The sequence below is a fragment of the Salvelinus namaycush genome, chromosome 16 (genome assembly GCF_016432855.1).
Source record: "Salvelinus namaycush isolate Seneca chromosome 16, SaNama_1.0, whole genome shotgun sequence".
Taxonomy (NCBI): Eukaryota; Metazoa; Chordata; class Actinopteri; order Salmoniformes; family Salmonidae; genus Salvelinus; species Salvelinus namaycush.
Window position 1 is genome coordinate 355,864 of NC_052322.1, and position 24,710 is coordinate 380,573.

Genomic DNA, 24,710 nt, shown 5'->3' on the forward strand with positions numbered 1-24,710 from the left:
TAATCTCATCCAAATTTATATACTTCGATATAGCTTTCCACTCTTATTAGCCATGTTTTACTTTTTCAGTTTTGAGAAAAGTTTGTAGAAGAGAACGAACCTCTGCGTAACATAAACTACCGTGCGTCCTGTTTGCGTTCACCTGAAAATGAACATGGTTGCGCACAGCTCAAATCAAAACAAATGTTATTGGTTACATACACATGCTAGACGATGTTATTGCGAGTGTAGTGAAATGCTTTAGGTAAATAATGTACTTACATTCAACTCTAACATGATGGCTGTTTGTTGTACAAAAGGCGTTCACATACTGCTGGAAAGCCCAGCTCATTGGCTATCTAGCTAGCTATGTTCCAAAACGATAGATGATTGGACCAAGACACTGTCAATCAAGTGAACACTCGTCTCATTAGTGCGTAATGATAGCTGACCTAATTGACGTGCTGTGTAGCCAATACGTAATGTAAAATGATGAAACAAGTTTGGTTTGCTTTTTAGAGTGTCTGAGGATTGCACAGAAACCGAACTTGACCGGGTTAAGCAACGTTTGGCCGATTAGATTTTTTGAATTGTTTTGTTGAAAGTTGAAAGAGTCGGAATTCATGCAAAACGCTGTATAAAACATGGATCACATTTTATCTCTGGGACCCTCAGGATGACAAATCAGAGCAAGATTACTGAATTGTAAGTACATTATTTACCTTCAGAGGTGAATGTATCAAACCAGTTGCCTTGATAAGTGTTTTGTTGTTGTGCACTATCCTAAAACAATAGCATGGTATTTTTTCGCTGTAATAGCTACTGTAAATTGGACACTGCAGTAAGATTAACAATCATTTAAGTTAAGTTTTCTGATGATATAAGACCTGTCCATGTCCCAGAAAGTTGGCTGTTGTTTACAACGCCATTCTAGTCACATATAGCATATTGAGCAGCAACTGTCCCGATTTCGGGATTCTGTAGTTAAGGGAAGTTAAGTTAAGTTAAAGGAAAAGTATTCCAAAAGTAACAAAGTAATCAGATTACGTTATTGAATTTGGGTAATCCAATAGTTACATTCCTGATTACAATTTTGGACAGGTAACTGAGTAACTAACAGATTACATTTAGAAATGTATCTGTATCTACTATAATGATAGTTTGTTGCCTTGATAAATCTACCCATACTGTACAAATAAGATGGATATACTTGAAGATATATTATAAATGCATGAAGATAACCATGCATTTTATATATTTTGTATACACAAGAACAAGGTTCAAGTGAAAATTCTAACGCACTGTAGACCAGTACTGATTTTCTGCATGTATCAAATGCTAACATAGTCAAATGAAATGCTAACTTATCAAATGTTAACAGTCATAGCATCAGTGCTAAGCTGGCTCATTACAATACGAGGGCCATGCTCGTGTCTCCGATGGCCTCCAGGTATTTGGCATAGCTGTAGTAGGTGGTCCTGAGGTGGATGTGATCGTGGGTCTCTGCGGTCTCCACCGCCTGCTGCCACTGGCCTGATGCCTGGTAGAACTTGTTCAGGGGGTTGAAGCGCACTTATTACAGCTTCTCTGCATCCTCCTGTGGGGCCATTGGAAGTCTAGTAACACTTAAGATTAGGGGCATTATCCATAGGTAAGAAGTTATTCTGTAATGATGATCTTAAAGACAGTACACATGTAGTGTTTTAGTATGGACAGATATACTACTAATGACATCATAAATGTATTAAGACAAAAGTGGTAAATACTCCATAATAGCATGTACTTACTACACTATACTTTTTACACTATTACAGGGTAATCACATAGGTGATGCTACTGGTACAAGTACTAGGTGCCGACAGTATATGTGGTAATGATAAAATTAAACAACCTATAGTTGACCATTATTGTACTCTATGTACCAGTTATGACAATACCTGGCTAAGGAAATGAATTGAAAATGAGGTGAAGCTACCATTAAATGCTATGATCACCTACTGCTTGGTTGGTTTTCTTACCAGCATGCCCAGCTGCAGGGCCAGTACCGCCACCCTGGCCTCCAGTTTAGGCTCGGTCTCGGCATCCCGTAGTGCCCGCACTGCCCTGGCATTACCCATGTTCCCCAGACACACCCGGGCCACATCCAGATGGCGGTTCTTCACACACATCCTCGCCGTGTCGTCCTATTCTGCCTCACTGCAGAGAAAGAGTAGAGACATTTTGTTTGATCATAGACGTTAGAGGGAGACATTTTGTTTGATAAAGTATATTAGGAATAAGATAAGATCAGCAACCATAATGCAATAGAGAATGGAAAACTATTGACTAACATAGCATTGGAAAAAGGAAAACATTGTAAACCACTTCCTTTCTGATTCAAGGTCATTCAGTAAAACGTTGAAAGCATTTGTAATAGTTATTTGATTTCTTGCATATACAGGTCAGCGATTGATTTCTGGCACACTGCCCAGGCTCCACTTTCAACATCGAACCAAATCAACATCTCTAAATCTCTTCTAAACCGCTTTAACACATAAACATTGATTTAAATCACAGACAGCGGTATGAATCTGTGTGTGGGAATCCAGACCCAGAGCTCAGGGCAGGAAGCCAAGCCTTGGATATATGCTTGCCACGGGGGATTAGGCATAGAAGAATGATTGCAGGGAGATCCAACTCAACTCTCTCACAAACACACATGCATGCACACACACACTTATTCTCTCTCTCGCTCTCTTTCTCATCTACGTCAACCTCAATCCCCCATTCACTCAGCCACCATTCCAGATTCCACACCCATCTGGACCCTATTTGTGTTCCCCCTCCTCCAACTTCTCTCTTTAGCTGATACAGATGTGGGTTTGTTTATTAAAGCTAGGCAACAGGAAATGCCCGGTATCTTTAGGGGCCTTGGTACTCACTGGCGGGGGAAAATGAGGCCAAGCTTGCCTTGCAGAGACCCATGCTATGTAGCACTGCACTTGCAGCCAAAAGCCTGCTCTCTATGGCCACAGCCCCTCAAATCCCCAAGGCTCTATCGTTCTCTGAATCCACGTCTCACACAGATCGTTCAGAGCCAGAAAATAACCTTAGTAGGTTTGGCGACACAGAGAGAAAGACACAGAGAGAGTAGGTAAACAGACAGAGATAGAGAGATAGAGAGGGTTTAGGATAAAAAAAAGGACAGAGGAGACCCTTTTGCCTTTTGCCCCCCTCTGACCGTTTTCCTATCAGGAAACGCATCCTGTTGCTGGTCGGGCTGTGGGGGCCAGTGTGTTTGTCGCTGTCACACACACACAGGCAGAAGAAGAGCTGCAGCATCTGGAACGCCACTTAGGCTCTATGGGCTGTCCTCTCTAAGTGAGTCTCAGGAGCGCACATTCTCACACACAGAGTGAGGGAGGGAGTTGTCTGGTCAAACCTGTTGGAGCCACATACTGATATCTCCCACCCCGAACCCTTTATTCTAATCATTTTTTGACCGCTGGGACTGAGCTGTACCAGGAGCACCGACTCTTCCCATAGACCAAGAGAGCAGGAGCACCAACTCTTCCCAGAGAGAGAGAGAGAGCAGGAGCACCAACTCTTCCCAAAGAGAGAGAGAGAGCAGGAGCACCAACTCTTCCCAGAGAGAGCGAGAGAGAAACAGGAGCACCAACTCTTCCCAGAGAGAGCGAGAGAGAAACAGGAGCACCAACTCTTCCCAGAGAGAGAGCAGGAGCACCAACTCTTGCGAGAGAGAAACAGGAGCACCAACTCTTCCCAGAGAGAGAGAGATCAGGAGCACCAACTCTTCCCAGAGAGAGAGAGAGCAGGAGCACCAACTCTTCCCAGAGAGAGAGAGAGAGAGAAACAGGAGCACCAACTTATCCCAGAGAGAGAGAGAGCAGGAGCACCAACTCTTCCCAGAGAGAGAGAGCAGGAGCACCAACTCTTCCCAGAGAGAGAGAGAGAGCAGGAGCACCAACTCTTCCCAAAGAGAGAGAGAGCAGGAGCAGCAACACTTCCCAGAAAGAGAGAGAGAGAGCAGGAGCACCAACTCTTCCCAAAGAGAGAGAGAGCAGGAGCAGCAATACTTCCCAAAGAGAGAGAGAGCAGGAGCAGCAACACTTCCCAGAGAGAGAGAGAGCAGGAGCACCAACTCTTCCCAGAGAGAGCGAGAGAGAAACAGGAGCACCAACTCTTCCCAAAGAGAGAGAGAGCAGGAGCAGCAACACTTCCCAGAGAGAGAGCAGGACCACCAACTCTTCCCAGAGAGAGAGAGAGCAGGAGCACCAACTCTTCCCAAAGCGAGAGAGAGCAGGAGCAGCAACACTTCCCAGAGAGAGAGAGAGAGAGCAGGAGCACCAACTCTTCCCAGAGAGAGAGAGAGAGCAGGAGCAGCAACACTTCCCAGAAAGAGAGAGAGAGAGCAGGAGCACCAACTCTTCCCAAAGAGAGAGAGAGCAGGAGCACCAACTCTTCCCAGAGAGAGAGAGCAGGAGCACCAACTCTTCCCAACGAGAGAGAGAGCAGGAGCACCAACTCTTCCCAGAGAGAGAGAGCAGGAGCACCAACTCTTCCCAGAGAGAGAGAGAGCAGGAGCACCAACTCTTCCCAGAGAGAGAGAGAGCAGGAGCACCAACTCTTCCCAGAGAGAGAGAGAGCAGGAGCACCAACTCTTCCCAAAGAGAGAGAGAGCAGGAGCAGCAACTCTTCCCAAAGAGAGAGAGAGCAGGAGCAGCAACTCTTCCCAAAGAGAGAGAGAGCAGGAGCAGCAACACTTCCCAGAAAGAGAGAGAGAGCAGGAGCAGCAACACTTCCCAGAAAGAGAGAGTAAGAGGAGGGTCAAAAGAAGACTAAAGCTTGCGCAGTGAGAAATCGCTCTTCCAGCTGACAAAGCCCTTTCTTGGTTAAGCCTCAGTGAGCTGTCAGTGAGCAACTGGCCCTTAGCAACACGATCCAGACGATCTGCTCTGCTGCTCTACTCTGCTTCTCCACTTTCCCACTACCCCTGGTGTAGAGTCTGAAGAAAAAAACACAGAAGAACGAAGAAAGAAACTGAAGGGAAAAAGAGACAGGCGCCTACACAGTGAAGAAAATAACTTGAAACTGCAGAGAACCAACGGTGAGGAGGGCAGCCAGAAGAAATCAGAAGTGGAGAGAAAAGGGGTGATACAAGTGGAAAAGAGACGGTTGAAGAGAGAATAGCGAGGTTTGAGACCAAGAGTCAAGCTGCAGCCAGTCACCAGAGCCAGTGGAATGGACCTCGGTGTCGGTCGGATTAACCCCTGCCTGCCCACTGTGCACTCCGAGGAGGAAGGCTGAACCAACCCACCTCCACCACCAAAAACAAATGAGGATGAACGGAGATGTTCTTTAGCTGAGCTAACAACACGTTCCCTTTTTTCTTCAGCGGTGCGACTGCCTGGGGTTAGCATTAGCAGCTAGCTGACTGGCAGTGGAGGAGGAGGAGAACCGGGGTGCCCCAAGCGCCGCTGGTGTTGCTGCCCAGGAGAGGCAGAGCAGCACGGGAGAGGAAGAGGGGGACGAAGAGAGGGAGGAGGTGGGGGAGGGAGAGGTGGCGGGCGGGCAGCGGTGCATGGCCGTGCAGCGGCTGGTGGCGGTGGCGGTGATGGTGGCCCTGCTGTCCCTGGTACTCAACAACGTGGCAGCTTTCACCCCCAGCTGGGTGCTGCAGGCCCTGGAGGATGGACGCAAGCGCAACGTGGGGCTGTGGAGGATGTGCCCTGTCATGACTGGAGGAGAGAGGGACCGGGATGAACCTGGGGCTGGGGGGGGCGGGAGGAGAGGTCAGGGGACTCAGATGCCGTGTGAGGGTCTGGGCTGGGGCTCGGAATACACAGGCTACCAGGAGTCCCGTAGCACCGTCAAATGTAATGTGTGTTTGTGTTTCATGAGTGTGCTTCATTCCAAAACCCATAGTTAAGAGTGCGCCTAATTGATGTGCATGTATGGGTAGATGGATACTGTAGGCCTATTGGGCTCCTGAGTGGCGCAGCGGTCTAAGGCGTCACTACAGACCCTGGATCGATTCCAGGCTGTGCACAATTGGCCAGGCGTTGTACAGGTTAGGGTTTGGCCGGGGTAGGCCTTCATTGTAAATAAGAATTTGTTCTTAACTGACTTGCCTAGTTAAATAAAGGTTAAATAAAATAAATAAATAGCAAAACCAGAAGCAGCATGATCCTGGCCAGCTGCATAACAAGCAGCGGCAGTCCAGCTGCATAACAAGCAGCGGCAGTCCAGCTGCATAACAAGCAGCGGCAGTCCAGCTGCATAACAAGCAGCGGCAGTCCAGCTGCATAACAAGCAGCGGCAGTCCAGCTGCATAACAAGCAGCGGCAGTCCAGCTGCATAACAAGCAGCGGCAGTCCAGCTGCATAACAAGCAGGGGCAGTCCAGCTGCATAACAAGCAGCGGCAGTCCAGCTGCATATAACAAGCAGCGGGAGTCCAGCTGCATATAACAAGCAGCGGGAGTCCAGCTGCATAACAAGCAGCGGCAGTCCAGCTGCATAACAAGCAGCGGCAGTCCAGCTGCATAACAAGCAGCGGCAGTCCAGCTGCATAACAAGCAGCGGCAGTCCAGGGGACCTCATTCAGTGATAACAAATAGCAATAATAATAACAAACAAAAATAACTGTCAGAAATCATAGGGCATTGTCTACAGATGCAAAAACAATGTTGATTTGCAGTGAATACATCAGTTCATTAAGCCCTTGATAAAGGCTACACACAAAGATGCATCATTGTAATGACATTGATCAGCTCAGCTCATGAGTGGTTATTTGATATGACACATTGGACTCTGATATCAACAGGTGTCATCACATGATTTTGCCCTAATGTCTCTGGTTTAGTTTGAGATAATAACTTGCCATATTCATAATTTCTCCCTCCAGTGCAGTTTGACATGATGCGAGCGTGTAACCTGATGGCCACAGTGGCGCTGACGGCCGGTCAGCTGATCTTCCTGCTGGGCCTGATGGAGCTGCCCTTTGTCACCCAGGACTCCCAGTGGTGGGAGGAGGCCATCGCCGCACTCTTCCAGTTGGCCAGTGAGTACTATACATCCACACCAGTATGTTGAATACACTGCACAACATGACATATAGCCTAGCCTAATGTCAGCAACCTCTGGTCCGCGGACCGGCACTGGTCCCTAGAATGAGGTTTACCGGTCCTTGAGATCGTTAGGTGTACCTGATTATTATAATTTTTTTCTCAAGTGATAGTTTTTAATTTCGGCAGTCCTCCAAAAAGGGAAGGAAGGGTAATAGCTTGCCAGTCATTGGCACAAAAAAATGGTTGAGAAACAGTAACACTGGCCTATACCGTGACTCTGACATGATGTGGCAGTCCCAGTAGAGTGGAAACCAGACACCTACAAGCCTGGACATAACCACTGCAGCGGGTCAAGCACAGAGTTGAATTCGATGTGAAATTTGATAAAAATATACATGCCATGGACATTTTTGTTCCATTTTTCCAAAACACTAATGAGTGTGGAGGCCAGCAGACACCTAAACATAAGTGAGAGACAACAACACTAAAAAACACCTATTACACGTGTCTGACTTTTGATTTCAACTTTGAAATGTTCAATAGAGTCGCTTGAGGCTTTTCTGAGCATTCCTCAGATCTAAAAAATGGTCACAGTGTGTTGCTGCAAAGAAACATAAAAGTCCCTTGTTGTTCCCCAGTAGAGCACAAAAGAGGAACCCTTGGAGCTTTGAGGATTGGCTTGAGGACAAAATGCATAAATAAATCCAGAGCAACCAAACAAATCAAACTGGGGGGTGACTAGGAAACAGAAAAGGAAAAAAAAAGACTAGAATCAGCCCTTATCGTTCCAAGAAGGAATTTTCTTGGAAAGTCAATTAAAGACGATAACAACCAGGAATAGCAATGGGAAGAAAGAGAGGAGGTGACCGGTAAGGGCAAATCAAGACCCCTCTCCTTCATCCATCCCAGGGGGTTGTGCGGCAGTGTGGGCATGGCCTTGTCCCAGTGCCCCTTTTGAGGAAGTGTGACGTTGTCACATTTTGTTGAGTGCACAGCTTGTTGTTTAGGGATGTCAGCCCCGGGTAGTATTGTGGCACAGCAGGCGCAGCATCCAAGGGTCTGATGGCTAAATATAGCAGGCCGTCAGTCTGGGCTGGTGGGCCGGCCGGAGTTCCAGCGAGCCAGGGAGCGACTGTCGGGCGCCAGGATATCCCTGTTCAGGACGAGGAAATGCCTGCGACTACCTGTTATGCAAACCCCGAGCAGAGGAGGAAACAGGGGGAGAGCAGACACGAAAGACAGTTCGACAGGGACTGACTGTGTTCTGGAAGTGAGGGTGTGTGTGTATATGTGTGTGCGCGTTCGTGTGTGTGTGTTGGGTTAGTTGGTAGATTAATGCTGTAGGGTGGGGACAGCCGCTGTCCAGATAATCTTGGCCTAGCTTTTATGCCTGTTTACAGAATGTTCAGGAACAGGGGCAAAAACAGGGTCCCCTCTCGATGCTAGCTTCTTCGGCAGGCATCGCCGGGACTTTTATCTGAAGGTCTTAGACGGGACCCACCCAAATAATCACTGATTCCCTTCCAAAAGAACCCACTGAGACAAACTATTGTTTGGCATGCTATAAAGTGTCTCTCGTGGTAAAGGGATAATGCACCCCCAAAATAAAAATCATGAAACTCCTGTCATTTTGGTGAAACCCTATGTTCTATCTGTGGGTAAAATACACATTTCCCCCATGATTTAACTTCGATATGGTCCGTCTGTGAAATTAGTAAATTGTGTATCATAGCTAGAGTGCATTCGGAAAGTATTCAGACCCCTTGCCTTTTTCCACATTTTGTTACGTTACAGACTTATTTTTAAATGAATTAATTTGTTTTTCCCCCTCATCAATCTACACACGATACCCCATAATGACAAAGTCAAAACATGTTTTTAGAAATGGTTGGAAATGTATAAAAAAACAAAAAATGATTACAGCCTTGAGTCTTCTTGGGTATGACGCTACAAGCCTGGCACACGTATTTGGGGAGTTTCTCTCATTCTTCTCTGCAGATCCTCTCAAGCTGTCAGGTTGGATGGGGAGCGTCGCTGCACAGCTATTTTCAGGTCTCCCCAGAGACGTTCGATCGGGTTCAAGTCCGGGCTCTGGCTGGGCCAATCAAGGACATTCAGAGACTTGTCCCGAAGCCACTCCTGCGTTGTCTTGGCTGTGTGCTTCGGGTCATTGTCCTGTTGGAAGGTGAACATTCTGAGTGCTCTTGATGAGGTGTTCATCAAGGATCTCTCTGTACTTTTCTCCGTTAATCTTTCCCTCGATCCTGACTAGTTTCCCAGTCCCGGCCACTGGCATTCAGGCCAATCTTGGTTTCATCAGACCAGAGAATCTTGTTTCTCATGGTCTGAGAGCCATGTGGGCTGTCATGCCTTTTACTGAGGAGTGGCTTCTGTCTGGCCACTCAACCATAAAGGCCTGATTGGTGGAGTGCTGCAGAGATGGTTGTCCTTCTGGAAAGTTCTCCCATCTCCACAGAGGAACTCTGGAGCTCTATCAGAGTGACCATCAGGTTCTTGGTCACCTCCCTGACCAAGGTCCTTCTCCCCTGATTGCTCAGTTTGGGCAGGACAGCAGCTCTAAGAAGGGTCTTGGTGGTTCCAAACTTCTTCCATTTAAAAATGATGGAGGCCACTGTCTACCTGGGGACCTTCAACACATTTTTTGGGTACCCTTCTCCAGATCTGTGCCTCGACACAATCCTGTCTCGGAGCTCTACAGAAAATCCCTTCTACCTCATGGCTTGGTTTTTGCTTTGACATGCACTGTCAACTGTGGGACCTCATATAGACAGGTGTGTGTCTTTCCAAATCATGTCCAATCAATTGAATTTACCACAGGTGGACTCCAATCAAGTTGTAGAAACATCTCAAGGATGATCAATGGAAACCAGATGCACCTGAGCTCTATTTTGAGTCTAATAGCAAATGGTCTGAATACTAACGTAAAGAAGGTATGTTTTTTGTTTGTTTAATAATTTGCAAAAAAATATATAGAAAAACCTGTTTTTGCTTTGTCATTATCGGGTATTGTGGGTAGATTAATGAGGATTTTTTTTTATATGTAATACCTTTTAGAATAAGGCTGTAATGTAACAAAATGTGAAAAAAGGGAAGTGGTCTGAATACTTTCCGAATGCAATGTACATGTTTCTTGTCACTGGAGATAGGGGATAACACACTATCGCATTTGATAACGCTTTTAAAACAATTACCTGCACTCCAAATCAGCCAATAGGCATTCTTGTCTAGAACACATCCATCCGTTCATATCGTTATGAAAAAGTATATACTTTGCTTAGACGTGCCCAATCTAAACAGTGTACCAAATTATTCAACCCAATTTCTCCTTCAAGTATCATCTCGCAATGCGCCCTGTGTGTCTGTGGGAAATGTTTGTTGTTGCCATAGCAACATACTCTGCACTAGTGTTTTTTAACACCGTTAATCATAGGAATTAGGTGTTTGGGGTGGATTATCCCTTTAATACAATGGCAGATTAATTAGGTATGGATATCTATGGCGGTCGTTGGTAGCTGTTTTCAAAAACAGGCCGTCTATTATAATACATTAGTAAGAATAGTGACACGACTAATGAGCCAGACAGACACATACACACCTACTTCCACCAGCTAAAAATACATGCTGCTGGAAAAATGGCATCTCCTTTGTACTCAAATGCCACTATCTGAAGACTTCACCATATTTGATCAACAAGACTGAGCAAAACAATAGATGACTTGCGATGACCCTTGGTGAGGACTTCATAGCAGAAGAGATAACAATGGTTACTAGGTATCAGTGTTCCCAAGGCTACTCATTGTCTTATTATACACTGAGTTTCCAAAACATTAAGAGCACCTGCTCTTTCCATGACATAGACTGACCAGGTGAATGCTATGATCCCTTATTGATGTCACTTGTTGTTAAATCCACTTCAATCAGTGTAGATAAAGGGGAGAAGACAGGTTAAATAAGGATTTTTAAGCCTTGAGACAATTGAGACATGGATTGTGTATGTGTGCCATTCAGAGGGTGAGTGGGCAAGGCAACAGATTTAAGTGCCTTTGAACGGGGTATGGTAGTAGATGCCAGGCGCACCGGTTTGTGTCAAGAACTGCAACGCTTCATGCTCAACAGTTTTCCGTGTGTATAAAGAATCGTCCACCAACCAAAGGTGGGAGGCATTGGAGTCAACATGGGCCAGCATCCCTGTGGAACACTTTCGACCCCTTGTTGAGTCCATGCCCCGACGAATTGAGGCTGTTCTGATGACAAAGGTGGGGGGGATCCTGGATGCTGATTGGTTGATAAACGTTAGTTATTTTCAAGAATCCTGGTAATGCCTGTTAACTTTACATTTGAATAATCAATGCACATACACTGTCCCGCAGCCCAGCCAGGCAATTCATGAACGTAATCTCCACTGGAAGAAAATCGAGACATTATTTACAATATGTTTAAAACCAGCAAGCTCAGTGATTTCCCAGCATTCCCAATGCCTTCACTTAATCTAGGCTCAAGTGTAAAAGGCCTTCATTTCCTGAGTTCGGTTCAGTTTAGTATACCTCCACCACTCAGCAATTCATCCCTCGTTCCTCTCCTCCCCCACTGAGAATTGGCCTGTCTCTCTCTCTGCTGTGAATGGGAGTTATTTTTACCAGCAGCCAGTCTTTCTCGGGAAAGAATGCTCTGTTTGCGTTTTCAGATGAGCCAAAAACCTCAGCTATCACATGCAGACAGTGGGATAACAATATCCAATTCCATTCAGTGATATCTCAACAGTGCTATCGGCAGCAGGTCTGAGCCTTGGCTGAGTATAACACCGGCCCGTTTTCACCCCTTGAGACTGATATGCTCAGGAATGTGTGACGGAATGGAGAGAGTCAAGATCAGAGGGTCAAAGGTGAAGGGTTAGAGATTCATGTGCGTTTAAGATTCAGGTTTAAACTCTGTTGCACTTAAGCCGGGGGGGTTACAGCTGGCACCATGCCCAAACTGTGGCCTTGGCAGTTGTGTCTCCCCTACACAACGGGGCATTGGCACAACTAAAACAAAATATACCAGGGGAAAATGTGCTTCTTTCTGGAGGGTTAGAAAAGCAAGTCAAAAGCGATAGGCGGTGTCAAAGGAAAGCCCCAAAAATGGTCAAAGACTCCAGTCACCCAAGTCATAGACGGTTTTCTCTGCTACCGCACGGCAAGAGGCACTGGAGCACCAAGTTTAGGACCAAAAGGCTCCTTAACAGCTTCTACCCACAAGCTACAAGACTGCTGAACAATTAATCAAATGGCCACCGGATTATTTACATTGACATCCCCCCATTTGTTTTTTTTACACTGCTGCTACTCGCTGTTTATTATCTATGCACAGTCACTTCACCCCTACCTCCATGTACAAATTACCTCAACAAACCTGTAACGGTACCCCCTGTATATAGCCTCGTTATTGTTATTTTATTGTGTTACTTTTGAATATTTTTTACTTTGTTTATTTGGTAAATATTTTCTTAACTCTTTCTTGAACTGCACTGTTGGTTAAGGGCTTGTAAGTAAGCATTTCACGGTAAGGTCTACACATGTATTCGGCGCAGATGACAAATAAAGTTTGATTAGATTTTGATTTGATATCAATTGGAGATCAATTGTAAGTAATCAGTAAGGTAGTGCATTTCCAGGACTTTGACTAAGTATGATAAGATAATAAGTGGTTCAGTCAATCAGGGCTCTATTGTGCGACCATTTTACTTGCACTTGTGGCTACATATTTTGCTGTGCGACCTGGAATTAGAAATTAGGAGCACCAGTGCGCCTAGAAAAATTCAAGATTCTAGCTTTATTACATCAAATATTTTTCCTGGTGCTTAAATATTTCTGGGTGCGGCAAAATGGTTCAACTTAGGCGCACACGGTACTCCTTCTAAAAAAAAGTTCAAGGTAGTGCCCTGTCAGTGTCTTTCGGACTGCCTGATAGATATTGTCAAACGTCCCAATAGAAGGGGGGGTGGGGGGGGGGGAAGGAAGGAAGGATGGAAAGAGGAAGAAGAGGAAGGAAGCCAGAGAGATTAGACTGTGCCAAAAAAAAAAGCGGTTCACACAGCCCACCCAGCCTGGAGCCCCAGCACTGGGGAGGTGAGGGGCATTGTGGTTTCTTAGAAAAGGAGTCAGGGAGACACACACAGACGGACAAACACTTGCACTCAAATGCAGACACACCTTCACATAAGACACATACACACACTCATAAGTCACACAGGCATATATACAATTACTTACTGACATCCTCTCATAAACAAAGACCGGCTTACGAATCGGAATGACCCATAGAGAGAGAGAGCCAATTACACAACATTTCAACGCTAGTCCAGCACTGGCACTGGCGTTCTGACCTGCCACAGGAAACTGACTGATTCAAATCCTAATGGGCCATCATCCCATTTTCCAGCAATTATTTTTGGTGCCTTTATTTATACCAACTCTTGATTGGACATGCTCCCAGATGAGTGTTATTGATGAACTACTGACTGGCTCCAGGCATGACTTAAATCCATGAAATGGACTTCCTCTTTGAGATCTAGGTTAGTGGTCAATCCATTGTGGCTGATGGTTAATTTCAGTTACAAATGTTGTCATACTTTGTGGGAGAACAGGATTGGTTGGGAGGACAGGGTTAAATCCCCCCCCCCCGGGGTTATTTCACCAATTCATATCCAAACCTTAACAGTGTGATGGTGACCAAAAAAAGGCAAAAACAGAGAGCTAAAGTTTCTTGATGAACACTGAAATAGTTGACTCTTGTTGAGAATAGTATTCTCTCTTTTGTGATCTTCCTAACCTGGATCATAGTGGCGTAGGCTACAACAATGTGTTTTAAGATTAAATCAATAAGGAATTAGAATGTCCTTAAAACTTATTTGCATAGCTTTTGTGAGAAGTATGACATTTCCTTGTGTTTCCTTTGATGCTGAAATCTCAGAAGCCCTCCCAGAGAAAAAAACCATAGATTGTTATTGCTCTTTTAAGTTGTGATGAAATTACTGATATACTGTCAATGCTGACTAGAATGAATCGTGAAGATTTTAGAAGAGTTAGCAACAGTGAGATTAGATTTTACATCCCCTCTCCATTAACGTCACTGTTAAAGAAATTCAATTAATAAATTGTTTCAGATGAAGACCAAAATACACATAGGCACTTGAGGAGCTACAGTATTTGTTTTAAATGACTCAGGTCTCATTGAATTAACCCTTCCCTGTCTCTCCCTCCCCAGGTTTTGTGCTGGTAATCGGCTTGGTGACGTTCTACCGGATCGGCCCGTACACGCACCTGTCCTACTCGTGCTACGTGGACATCGCCGCCTGCCTATTGGCCACTCTGGCCGCCGCCATGCTCATCTGGAACATCCTGCATCGCCGCGACGACTGCCTCACGCCCCGTGTCATTGTTATCAGCCGCTCGCTGGCGTCGAACTTCCACCCACGCCTCGACAACGACTATGTGGAGTCGCCCTGCTGAGCACCCCTGAGCCCTGACCTCATGCTGAAGAACAGACAATGTTCTGACTGTCTCCTCATATTCTTATCCGACCAGGTGCCTCAATGAATGACTCTATAGAAGACACTTGTTTTGACGTGACTCTACCGGTGCTGGACTAACATGCTTTCACTGTCGTACAGTTTTACATCTTCTCACGTGATGGCTATCATCTACAATGACTCATGGACTCAAATGCTGCCCTGGACTGAGTAATGCTCCTTGCTGCAAGGATAGTTTCTCCATAAAACCTCCATCTAAAATTCTGAATGAAAAGTCAGTGTTAAAAACCATAAGCTGTAGTGAATGTATCATTTTAGTAGACATGCTGTAAGCCAATTACTCAAAGGTGTGCTTGAAGGTTTGTTTGACCTGGAATTGGTAGAGAGAGAATTTGTATTTCCGCGGCAACACCCCCTGAAAACACCCTGGAAGAGATCAAGCTGGGTCTTGACATGTTTTGTTCTATGTGTACTTATGTAATAACATATATTTCCTGCATATTGTTTATATTATTCTTAATATTAAAAGTGATTTAGGTTACAACTCTCTAGTTAGCATCGACTTGAAAATGAGTTAACCCCATCCAATACATTCAAAGTATACTTAAAAACTGTCGATTAGGTACCATATTTCTACCTTCATCTTGAGAACACAGTGTTGTCAAGTGAAGTGTACGCACATTAATTCATTCTATCCAAACCACCAAAGGGTGTTTAATGGCAATTTGACAACACATTTTGCTCAGATCCTCAGACCTCAGGACATTCATTCATATTATGTACAGTCATTGATGATTTCAGATTGGCCCAACAGACACAGTAAATACCATAAACATTTGAGCTCATTTGGTAAGGACACTTTCCTTTTGATAATCTGCTCACTTGTGGTACATGTACTTAAATTAGTGGTATACAGTTGTATTAAAATAATGATCTTATATCATATTGCTGCAAAGAAATCAGCCGTTTGTGGAGTAGTCACTTTCAAACCAAACAGTGAGTATGCATGAAAATAATAATAAATAAGACAAATGCAATAATGTCTAGTGTTGTCTTTTTAAATTACTGTTCTATTGTGTAGGATGTCCAGGATTCTTATAAATTCTGGTATTTGTGGCAAGACAAAATATTGGCAACACAAAGCAAAAAACCCATGCAAAACTTCACAAACCATAATTTAGAGTAGATTTAGAGTAGACAATTTAGAGTGAAGTTTCATTGTAGTTGGTGTTAGATTGGCTTTGACGTGACGGAAAGAAAGACATGAATTGCAGTGTAAGTCATCAGCTGACCCTAACTTAAGTCTCCTAACACCAGCTTTTTATCAAAATTCCATTTTGCTTAGTGTTGCCAACTATCCATGACGATAGATCATTTTGGTCAAGGAATCCAATTCGGAGTAGTTTTGGTTCAAACACTTGCTTCCCACCCCCTGGCTTCACTGCCCTGGATTTGGCCACTATGGCTGCCCTTGCCATAGTTATACCCTGCATGACTCGCATACGACCAACAGCATTTGCTACCCCAGAGGGTTCTTCTAGGGCTGGCCCTGGAATGGATGACCGCTTTGTCATGATTCTGTACATGCACCTGAGGATCTGCGCCCAGGTAAGAAGACATGATACCTAAGACTGAAGTTTGATTCTGATGCATTGTCTTAATTTATTAAAATAACTACTGCAATACGTCTCTCACATCTCACTGGAGGGGAAGAACTGACAACCTGCCCAAGCTGGAAAACGTTTTCCTGGCTAAGGAGGAAAGACTGGACCAATGCACTGGCTTACTAACAAACATCATTGATAAGGCAGAGGAGCTGCGGCCCAAAGGGGATGAGGTGTTTGACCGAGCCCAGAAGCTGTAGGCCACCTGGAGAGTCTGTGCTGGAAGGTGGAGCACACAGAGGAGGTGGAGGAAGAGGCACACAGGGGCTCGTCCAGTGGTACCACGAGCAGTATGGCAGCCTGGAGGATGAGGAGGTGCAGGTGCTTGGAGGAGATGAAGGAGCAGAAGGAGGTGGTCTTGGAAGAGGCGACCAAAGAGGAGAAGGATGACTGAGTAGGTGAAGCAGAGAAGAGCATAGAAGAGACGGGGAAGTGCCCCAATATTCCTTTGCCATTGATTGTTTTCAATAAATAAATATTTAGTGTAACTAAAAGTATACAGGCCGCCTGTCATTTTTCGTGGTGGTTTTCTTCAAACATATACTTTTTATTAAATTCTATGAGGGAGGGTAATGGTTAGAAAATACTTAAAGTTACTGGATTATCTTAAAAAACTGTGGCAAGAGTCTAAAAACTCAAATGCATTAGGGCTTATGGATGAAAGATGAACACAATACATTACAGTTGTAAAAGTAATTTGCCTATGGTACACAGTGGTCCTCTTGATCTACACCCAAGTGTTTCCTATAGCTAATCTAGAGAAAAGGCTCCATATTGTATCAGGCAATACTGAGACAGTTGACCCTAAATTAAGCTTATAGTGAAGGGTAAAGTGCTTTGAAGGAGTCACGCATCTACAAATAATTATATGAAGTAGCCTATACGTTAACTATATTTATAGGCTAACTCACAATCACAGATAAGCATTGTCAAAATACCAAGACATATTGTGTGACCTATTAAATAGTGTTAGACTAGTGTACATTTTTTCTCATAAAGTTATAGCTTTGCCTAAGAGATACAGTACAAAACTTGTGACTTCACTACAACAATCACTGTACTGGTGACCATTGCCATAATCAGTCTAGCTGTACTTCTAGAGACTTCTTTAAGTGTTTTTTCTGACTCGGTAATGGAAAAAATGCATCACCCCTGTAAATAGATGGACGATGGCAATGGAAATTTAGTAAATGAAGGCTTGTAGCGATAACCCTGTAGCGTATCACATGGAGTCAAGGACAACATGAATGACAGGAAATAGCACTAAAGTTCTGGACTGAGGAGAGACATTCCACACTGTAGCTGACATACTGTATCATACATACTGCGTCAGTATGACATACTTCTTCAGTATGTCTCAGAGAGAGAGGCAGTCTTCAAGGGGGTCTTCAACCTTTTCTTGTCCAGGGACCACTGCCCAGACAAACCCAGCGACCCAGGGACCCCCATCATACACTGAGTGTACATAACATTAGGAACACCTGCTCTTTCCATGACAGACTGACCAGGTAAATCCAGGTGAATGCTATAATCCCTTATTGATGGTAGTAGGTGCCAGGCACACCGGTTTGAGAGTGTCAAGAACTGCAACACTGCTGGGTTTTTCACGCTCAACAGTTTCTCGTGTGTATAAAGAACGGTCCACCACCCAAAAGACATCGAGACAACTTGACACAACTGTGGGAAGCATTGGAGTCAACATGGGCCAGCATTCCCGTGGAACACGTTCAACACCTTGTAGGATCCATTCCCCGACGAATTGAGGCTGTTCTGAGGGTCAAGAGGTGCAACTCAATATTTGGAAGGTGATCCTAATGTTTTGTACACTCAGTGCACGTTAATAAAACATACATTTTTTCACATGCCTTGTCTTATCATCAGGTGAATGGCAAGAAGAAGTAATCAACATTTGAAAATGAATAGATATGGTCGATAGTTTATTATACTTTTTACCTCCCCACATTATAATTAAGAGAGTAAACTCTAACATAGCCTATTCGATAGAAAGGTAACTCCAAACACCTTTTCGATAATAGCAGCCGTTTATTTGGTTAAACAAAGGCTAGTCAGGTATTGGTAAAAATGTTTTATGTATTACGTCAAGAAAGCTTACCAGCAGCCAGCGGCACTCAAGGGTGCTTTTTCAAAGCCTATGGCCGCGTTCCTCTGCCCAAGCGTTGCTGGCGCATGTCAAATCTTGATATTTTAGCTAATCACATCATGTTATAGCAATCTGATGCCTGACGGCACAGTTGATTATGTGGCACGAAACCAATGGTTGATGCATGCAACGTCTAAGCATGGGAATGCGACCACTGTCAGATACTCCAGTAAGTAATTAGCTTCAATGAGTAAACTGATAAAAAAACAACCTTATGGAACAGTGGGGACTGTGAAGCAACACAAACATAGGCACAGACACAAGCATACACACACACACACACACACACACACACACACACGATAACATACGTACTATACACGTACACATGGATTCTGTATATATGTGGTAGTGGTGGAGTGGGGGCCTGAGAGCACACAGTCTGTATAAACTGCCTTATTTTCGCTGGACACCAGGAAGAGTAGCTGCTGCCTTGGTAGCAGCTAATGGAGATCCATAATAAATGCAAATACAAATTAGTGTCATTCGCTCAATATTAGGAGTTGTGAAATAAAGTTGACATCATTACAAAGATGTTCTCCTATTTTCTACTGTAGGTATGTCATTCAAAATGTGTCTATTATGTTGTTGCTAGCGATATTCATAAAAACGTTGAAATTAAAAATATATTTTACCATTTATTTCATTTTCGTATTATTATATTTTCGTGGCCCCCCTGCAGTACGTCCGCAGACCCCCGCTTGAAAACCCCTGAGTTATATGAGTTTAGACTATGAATGACCGACCTATTAAGTTGAGGTATAGCTAATCTTATTAGGTATGCAAATGTTGGTCAATTTTGTTGCCAACTAACCAACCTGCTTTAACTGGTTAACAAATGGTTAAATTCGTTCCAAACAGTAAAATTATGTGACCAACAGAAAATACTTACTGTGCATGGAACGAGCGGACATTTTTCATTAAGAGCTTAAAAAACACGTGACAATAGCAAGCCTCTCGTATTATTGAACATGCAACTACTGTAATGAATTTGTGGGAAAGCACTGTTCTAAATAGTACCTTACGCAAGCCATTTCATGTGACAGAGATGAACATCTCCGTTAGAAACTTAGAAAGAGGGAAAATGTACATTTGAAGCAACTAGGAAGAGTTGTTAATATGACTAGGATTGTGCCTTTGGTTTCTGGACAACAAAAGAAAGCTAGCTTAGCTGTTGTTGTTAGCTGCTTCGTGCTGCTCCTGTTTTATGACTGATGAGATTTGTAAAATTCTGACAGAAATTGAATACCATTAAATTATGCAAATCAACCTACAGACTGATTAGCATGACATGTCAAATGTATTTTCTGTGGCTAATCGACTAACGGTTAACCCTTAATAACATCTCTAAATCTTATCAACTTAAAATGTTCATTAGAGTTACATAAAATATCTCATTAGCTGATCGTTTTATGCGCTGCTGTAAGGCTCAATTTGCATTTAGACTAGGATTAGAGTTGGTAGTATCAAACAATATAGGTTAGCCTATCTTTAGAAATACCTCATATTTGATCTGTTCTGAGTAAAGCAACACTGCTAGGAGTTTTTTTAAACATTTGAGTCATTTAGCAGACACTCTTTTCCAGAGTGACTTACAGGAGAAATTAGGGTTAAGTGCCTTGCAAAGATGGATTTTTCACCTAGTCGACTCTGGGATTGGAACCAGCAACCTGTTGTTTACTGGCCCAAGACTCTTAACCACCTTGGCAGTGCAATGGTCATTTCGATGCAGATAAGCAGAATAATCTTTTACAGGTTATTGGTCAGTGGTCACACAGAACAGGAAGTGCATCATCCTGTGGGTGGGGATACGCAGGAATCGAACACAATGCCTCCAGTGTCTTTCCTTTGAAAAAACATATTGGCAGTAAAAATAGCTGTCCTTGTAGAACTAGCTAGGATATGCTATTTCCCCTTATGTTTGTGTTTTCAGATGTATTTGAATATGAATACGTGCTCAAAGCAGTCCTCCTGGGGAAGTTAGGATTGGAGTGCCCAGAGTCACGTATTCCTCTATAGATGACACACACTCTCTGACTTATTTCTCTGTTTGGCTGAATGAATGGGATGGAAATGGCACTCCTTTAGAAACAAACAGGGACAAGGGATTTGTGTGTTACCATGTGTTTAGAGAAGCACATCCCCTTACCATAACACACAACACACATGCAAACGCACATGCGCGCACACACACACTGTCACGGCCATTAAAGGAAGAGGACCAAGGTGCAGCGTGGTCAGCGTACATTTTCTTTATTAAATCGTAATGACGCCGAACAAAACAATAAACACTACAAAAACAAACCATGAAGCTCAAAGGCTATGTGCCCTAAACAAAGTCAACTTCCCACCAAGACAGGTGGAAAAAAGGGCTACCTAAGTATGTTTCTCAATCAGAGACAACGATAGACAGCTGCCTCTGATTGAGAACCACACCCGGCCAAACACAAAGAAATACACAACATAGAACATAGAATACCTACCCCAACTCACGCCCTGACCAAACCAAAATAGAGACATAAAAAGTATCTCTAAGGTCAGGGCGTGACACACACACACGGGTTGGGAATTGGCAGGGACCTCAAGATACAATATTATCACGATACTTGGGCTGTCCCCGACTAAAAAAAATCTTGGTCGACCGAGAGTCGTCCTGTTCTTTCGACCAATCAATTAGTCAAAATGTTTAACTTCTTATGGCTTGGTGGCGGTATTTCGACATCTGGATGAGAAGCGTGCCCAAAGTAAACAGCCTGTTACTCAGGCCCAGAAGCTAGGATATGCATAGAATTGGTAGATCTGGATAGAAAACAGTTTCCAAAACTGTTAAAATAATGTCTGAGTATAACAGAACTGATATAACAGAACTTCCCGTCTGATGTCTTGAGATGTTGCTTCAATATATCCACATAATTTTCCTCCTCGTGATGCCATCTATTTTGTGAAGTGCACCAGTCCCTCCTGCAGCAAAGCACCCCCACAACATGATGCTGCCACCCCCGTGCTTCACGTTTGGGATGTTGTTCTTCAGCTTGCAAGCATCCCCCTTTTACCTCCAAACATAACGATGGTCATTATGGCCAAACAGTTCTTTATTTATTTCATCAGACCAGAGGACATTTCTCTAAAAAGTACTATCTTTGTCCCTATGTGCAGTTGCAAACCATAGTCTGGCTTTTTTATGGCGGTTTTGGAGCAGTGGCTTCTTCCATGCTGAGCGGCCTTCAAGTTATGTCGATATTGAACTCGTTTTACTGTGGAAGTAGATACTTTTGTACCTGTTTCCTCCAGCATCTTCACAAGGTCCTTTGCTGTTGTTCTGGAACTGATTTCCACTTTTCGCACCAAAGTACGTTCATCTCTAGGAGACAGAATGCATCTCCATCCTGAGCGGTATGACAGCAGCGTGGTCCCATGGTGTTTATACTTGCGTACTATTGCTGATTTCTTTTGATTTTCCCATGATGTCAAGCAAAGAGGCACTGAGTTTGAAGGTAGGCCTTGAAATACATCCACAGGTACATCTCCAATTGACTCAAATGATGTCAATTATCCTATCAGAAGCTTCTATTTTTTTTATTTTACCTTAATTTATACAGGTTTTCTTCTCATTGAAATAACATCTCTTTTCCAAGAGAGACCTGGTCCAATAGCAGCAGAGGAAACAACGTTTCAGACAAAACAACTTACATACACTAACACAACATTAAACAAAACTATAAACACACATACAGTACAACAAAAACATTTTATGTTAATAACACAAACATCCTGACTAAAAACAGCTGGCCTAAAAAAAATTACACTCTTCTATGATATATACATCAATCAAGTGTTTAAACTCCACCAACGAAACTAGATCATCACATTTTAAATTGTTCAGGAGAGACAGGTCATATTTCTACCATGACCTGTTCGAAAATCAGAATGGGACCGTAATTGATATTTATTTACTGACCTGACTAAAAAAGAACAGAGATAAAATGGCATTTTACCCAATATGGCCTTATAAACCAGTGTATACCAGTGTTTAAGCCTACGCAAGGTCAATGACGACCAGCCAACAGCGCTGTAGAGATCACAATGATGTGTTAGACGTTTCTGATTTGTAATGAACACGAGGGCTGCATGATACACTGAATCAAGTGCTCTCAGGGTAGTGGCTGAGGCCTGCATATATATCACTAAAATCTAAAACCGACAGTAATGTACATCGTACCAGCTCCTTCCTGGCCTCAAAAGAAAAACAAGCCTTATGCCGGTAATAAAATCCTATTTTCAGCTTGAGCTTCCTTATCAAGTTCTCTACATGCACAGTGAAGCTCAGCTTATCATCAACCCACACACCCAAATATTTGTACACTTTAACTTGCTCTATAGTATGTCCAGCCAATGTAGCAATGACATGATTTGTAACATGCCTGGCATTTGAAAATACCATGCATTTTGTTTTACCCGAATTTAGAATCAGCTTTAAATCATACAGATTCTGTTGTATGATGTTAAATGCTCTTTGGGCATTTTCAAAAGCTAAAGATAAACTACTACCACTTGAATAAAGAACAGTATCATCTGCATAAAAATGAACATCCGCTGTTTCAATAAGATCCCCAATGTTGTTGATATACAAAATGAACAACAGTGGGCCCAAAATAGAACCTTGCGGAACACCTGAGCACACCTCTATGGACTCAGATTTACAACCATCCGCCATTACACATTGTGTACGATTTGATAGGTAATTTATAAACCAATCTAGAGCATGACCAGTAATTCCACAACATTTTAACCTTTGCACTAACACAGCATGGTCCACGGTGTCAAAAGCCTTCAACAAATCAATAAAAACAGACACACAATGTAACTTCTTATCAAGAGCACAGTGGATGTCAATTAAAACCTTCAATGTTGCTGAAACGTTGCTGTGGCCAGACCTAAAACCTGATTGCATTCCATTTAAGATGTTGTTTTCTTGGAAGTAGGCCTTTAGCTGCCTACTAACTAAGGACTCCAGTACCTTTGACAGTACAGACAATTTTGATATGGGTCAATAGTTGTCAAGTAGCGAGGGATCTCCACCTTTCAGGAGAGGCAGTACAAAAGCAGATTTCCATAACTTGGGGATTTCCTTAACATCGAGTGTAAGGTTAAAAATACATGCTATGGGGGGAGCAATGGTGTCTGCAGCTAGGTGTAGGAGGCGGGGGTCTAGTTCATCAGGGACAGTGTATTTTTCTAAATAAATTTCTTTCAGGGCTTTACACACTTCTGAAACAGAGAAGGATGAAAAGGAGAACCTGGTGAAGGAGTGCACAGGGGTGTCAGGTAAATTCATAGGGGGCTCAATTATACCTTTGACCTTTTCAAATAAACTGCCTGCATATAAAAAAATGCTGGTTCAGGGCTTTCAGAATGGCGGTTCTCTCAGTTACAATCTGTGTGTCGACCAACAATTGTTTAGGAAGCTGTGTATCTTTTCTGCACTCCAAACCTTTCACTACTTGCCAAAATTTGGATGGATTATTTACATTTTGTGAAGTAGATTTCAGGTAGTGGTCTGCTTTCAATTTACGGATCATAGCCACACCCATATTTTGAAGACGTTTAAAAGCCATCCAATCATCTGCCAAACCAGTCCCTCTTGCTTTAGCCCACATAGCATTTCGTTCCCTTATGATTTTTGTAAGTTCCTTAGTAAACCAAGGGTTCTCTCTGCCCTTAATCCTGAATTTTTTTAAAGGGGCATGCCTATTGCATACATCCTGGAATTGTAACGGTTGTCGTTGGTGAAAGGAGAAGAGGACCAAAGTGCAGCGGGGTACGTATTCATAATAATTTAATAAAGAATGAATACTGAACAAAAACAACAAACCGACAAACGAACAGTTCTGTAAGGTGCAAACAAAAAACACTAAACAGAAAATAACTACCCACAACCCATAGTGGGAAAACAGGCTACCTAAGTATGATTCTCAATCAGAGACAACGATCGACACCTGCCTCTGATTGAGAACCATACTAGGCCAAACACATAGAAATATAACGACTAGAACAAAACATAGAAAAACAACATAGAATGCCCACCCCAACTCACGCCCTGACCAACTAAAATAAAGACAGAAAAAAGGAACTAAGGTCAGAACGTGACAGGAATACGTTGTGGAAGTAAGAAAAGGCTAGTTCAACATCAGGGATTAATTCCATTCTATTCCATTCAATGCTAGATACATGATGTAAAAAACCTTGAATATCAAACTGCTTCCAGTTTCTTTTGTAATAACACGTGGAGATTTCTTAGGAATTTTCC

The 24,710-nt window shown here is 43.4% G+C and overlaps 1 protein-coding gene across 1 annotated transcript; it reads left to right on the forward strand.

The window, feature by feature from the left end:
* Positions 1-4,719: 4,719 nt before the first annotated feature.
* On the forward strand, positions 4,720-15,618 carry LOC120060874 (transmembrane protein 204-like). The gene is made up of 3 exons (XM_039010281.1): positions 4,720-5,855; positions 6,885-7,040; positions 14,314-15,618. The coding sequence occupies exons 1-3, from the start codon at positions 5,561-5,563 to the stop codon at positions 14,556-14,558; spliced, it is 696 nt and encodes a 231-aa protein (XP_038866209.1). The 5' UTR covers positions 4,720-5,560; the 3' UTR covers positions 14,559-15,618.
* Positions 15,619-24,710: the final 9,092 nt, after the last annotated feature.

Bases quoted from the DNA above. Each gene is read 5' to 3' on its own strand.
- LOC120060874 (XM_039010281.1), top strand. From the start codon at position 5,561: ATGGCCGTGCAGCGGCTGGTGGCGGTGGCGGTGATGGTGGCCCTGCTG. The intron at 5,856-6,884 runs GTAATGTGTGTT...TTCTCCCTCCAG, and splicing joins GTCCCGTAGCACCGTCAAAT to TGCAGTTTGACATGATGCGA. The intron at 7,041-14,313 runs GTGAGTACTATA...CTCCCTCCCCAG, and splicing joins CGCACTCTTCCAGTTGGCCA to GTTTTGTGCTGGTAATCGGC.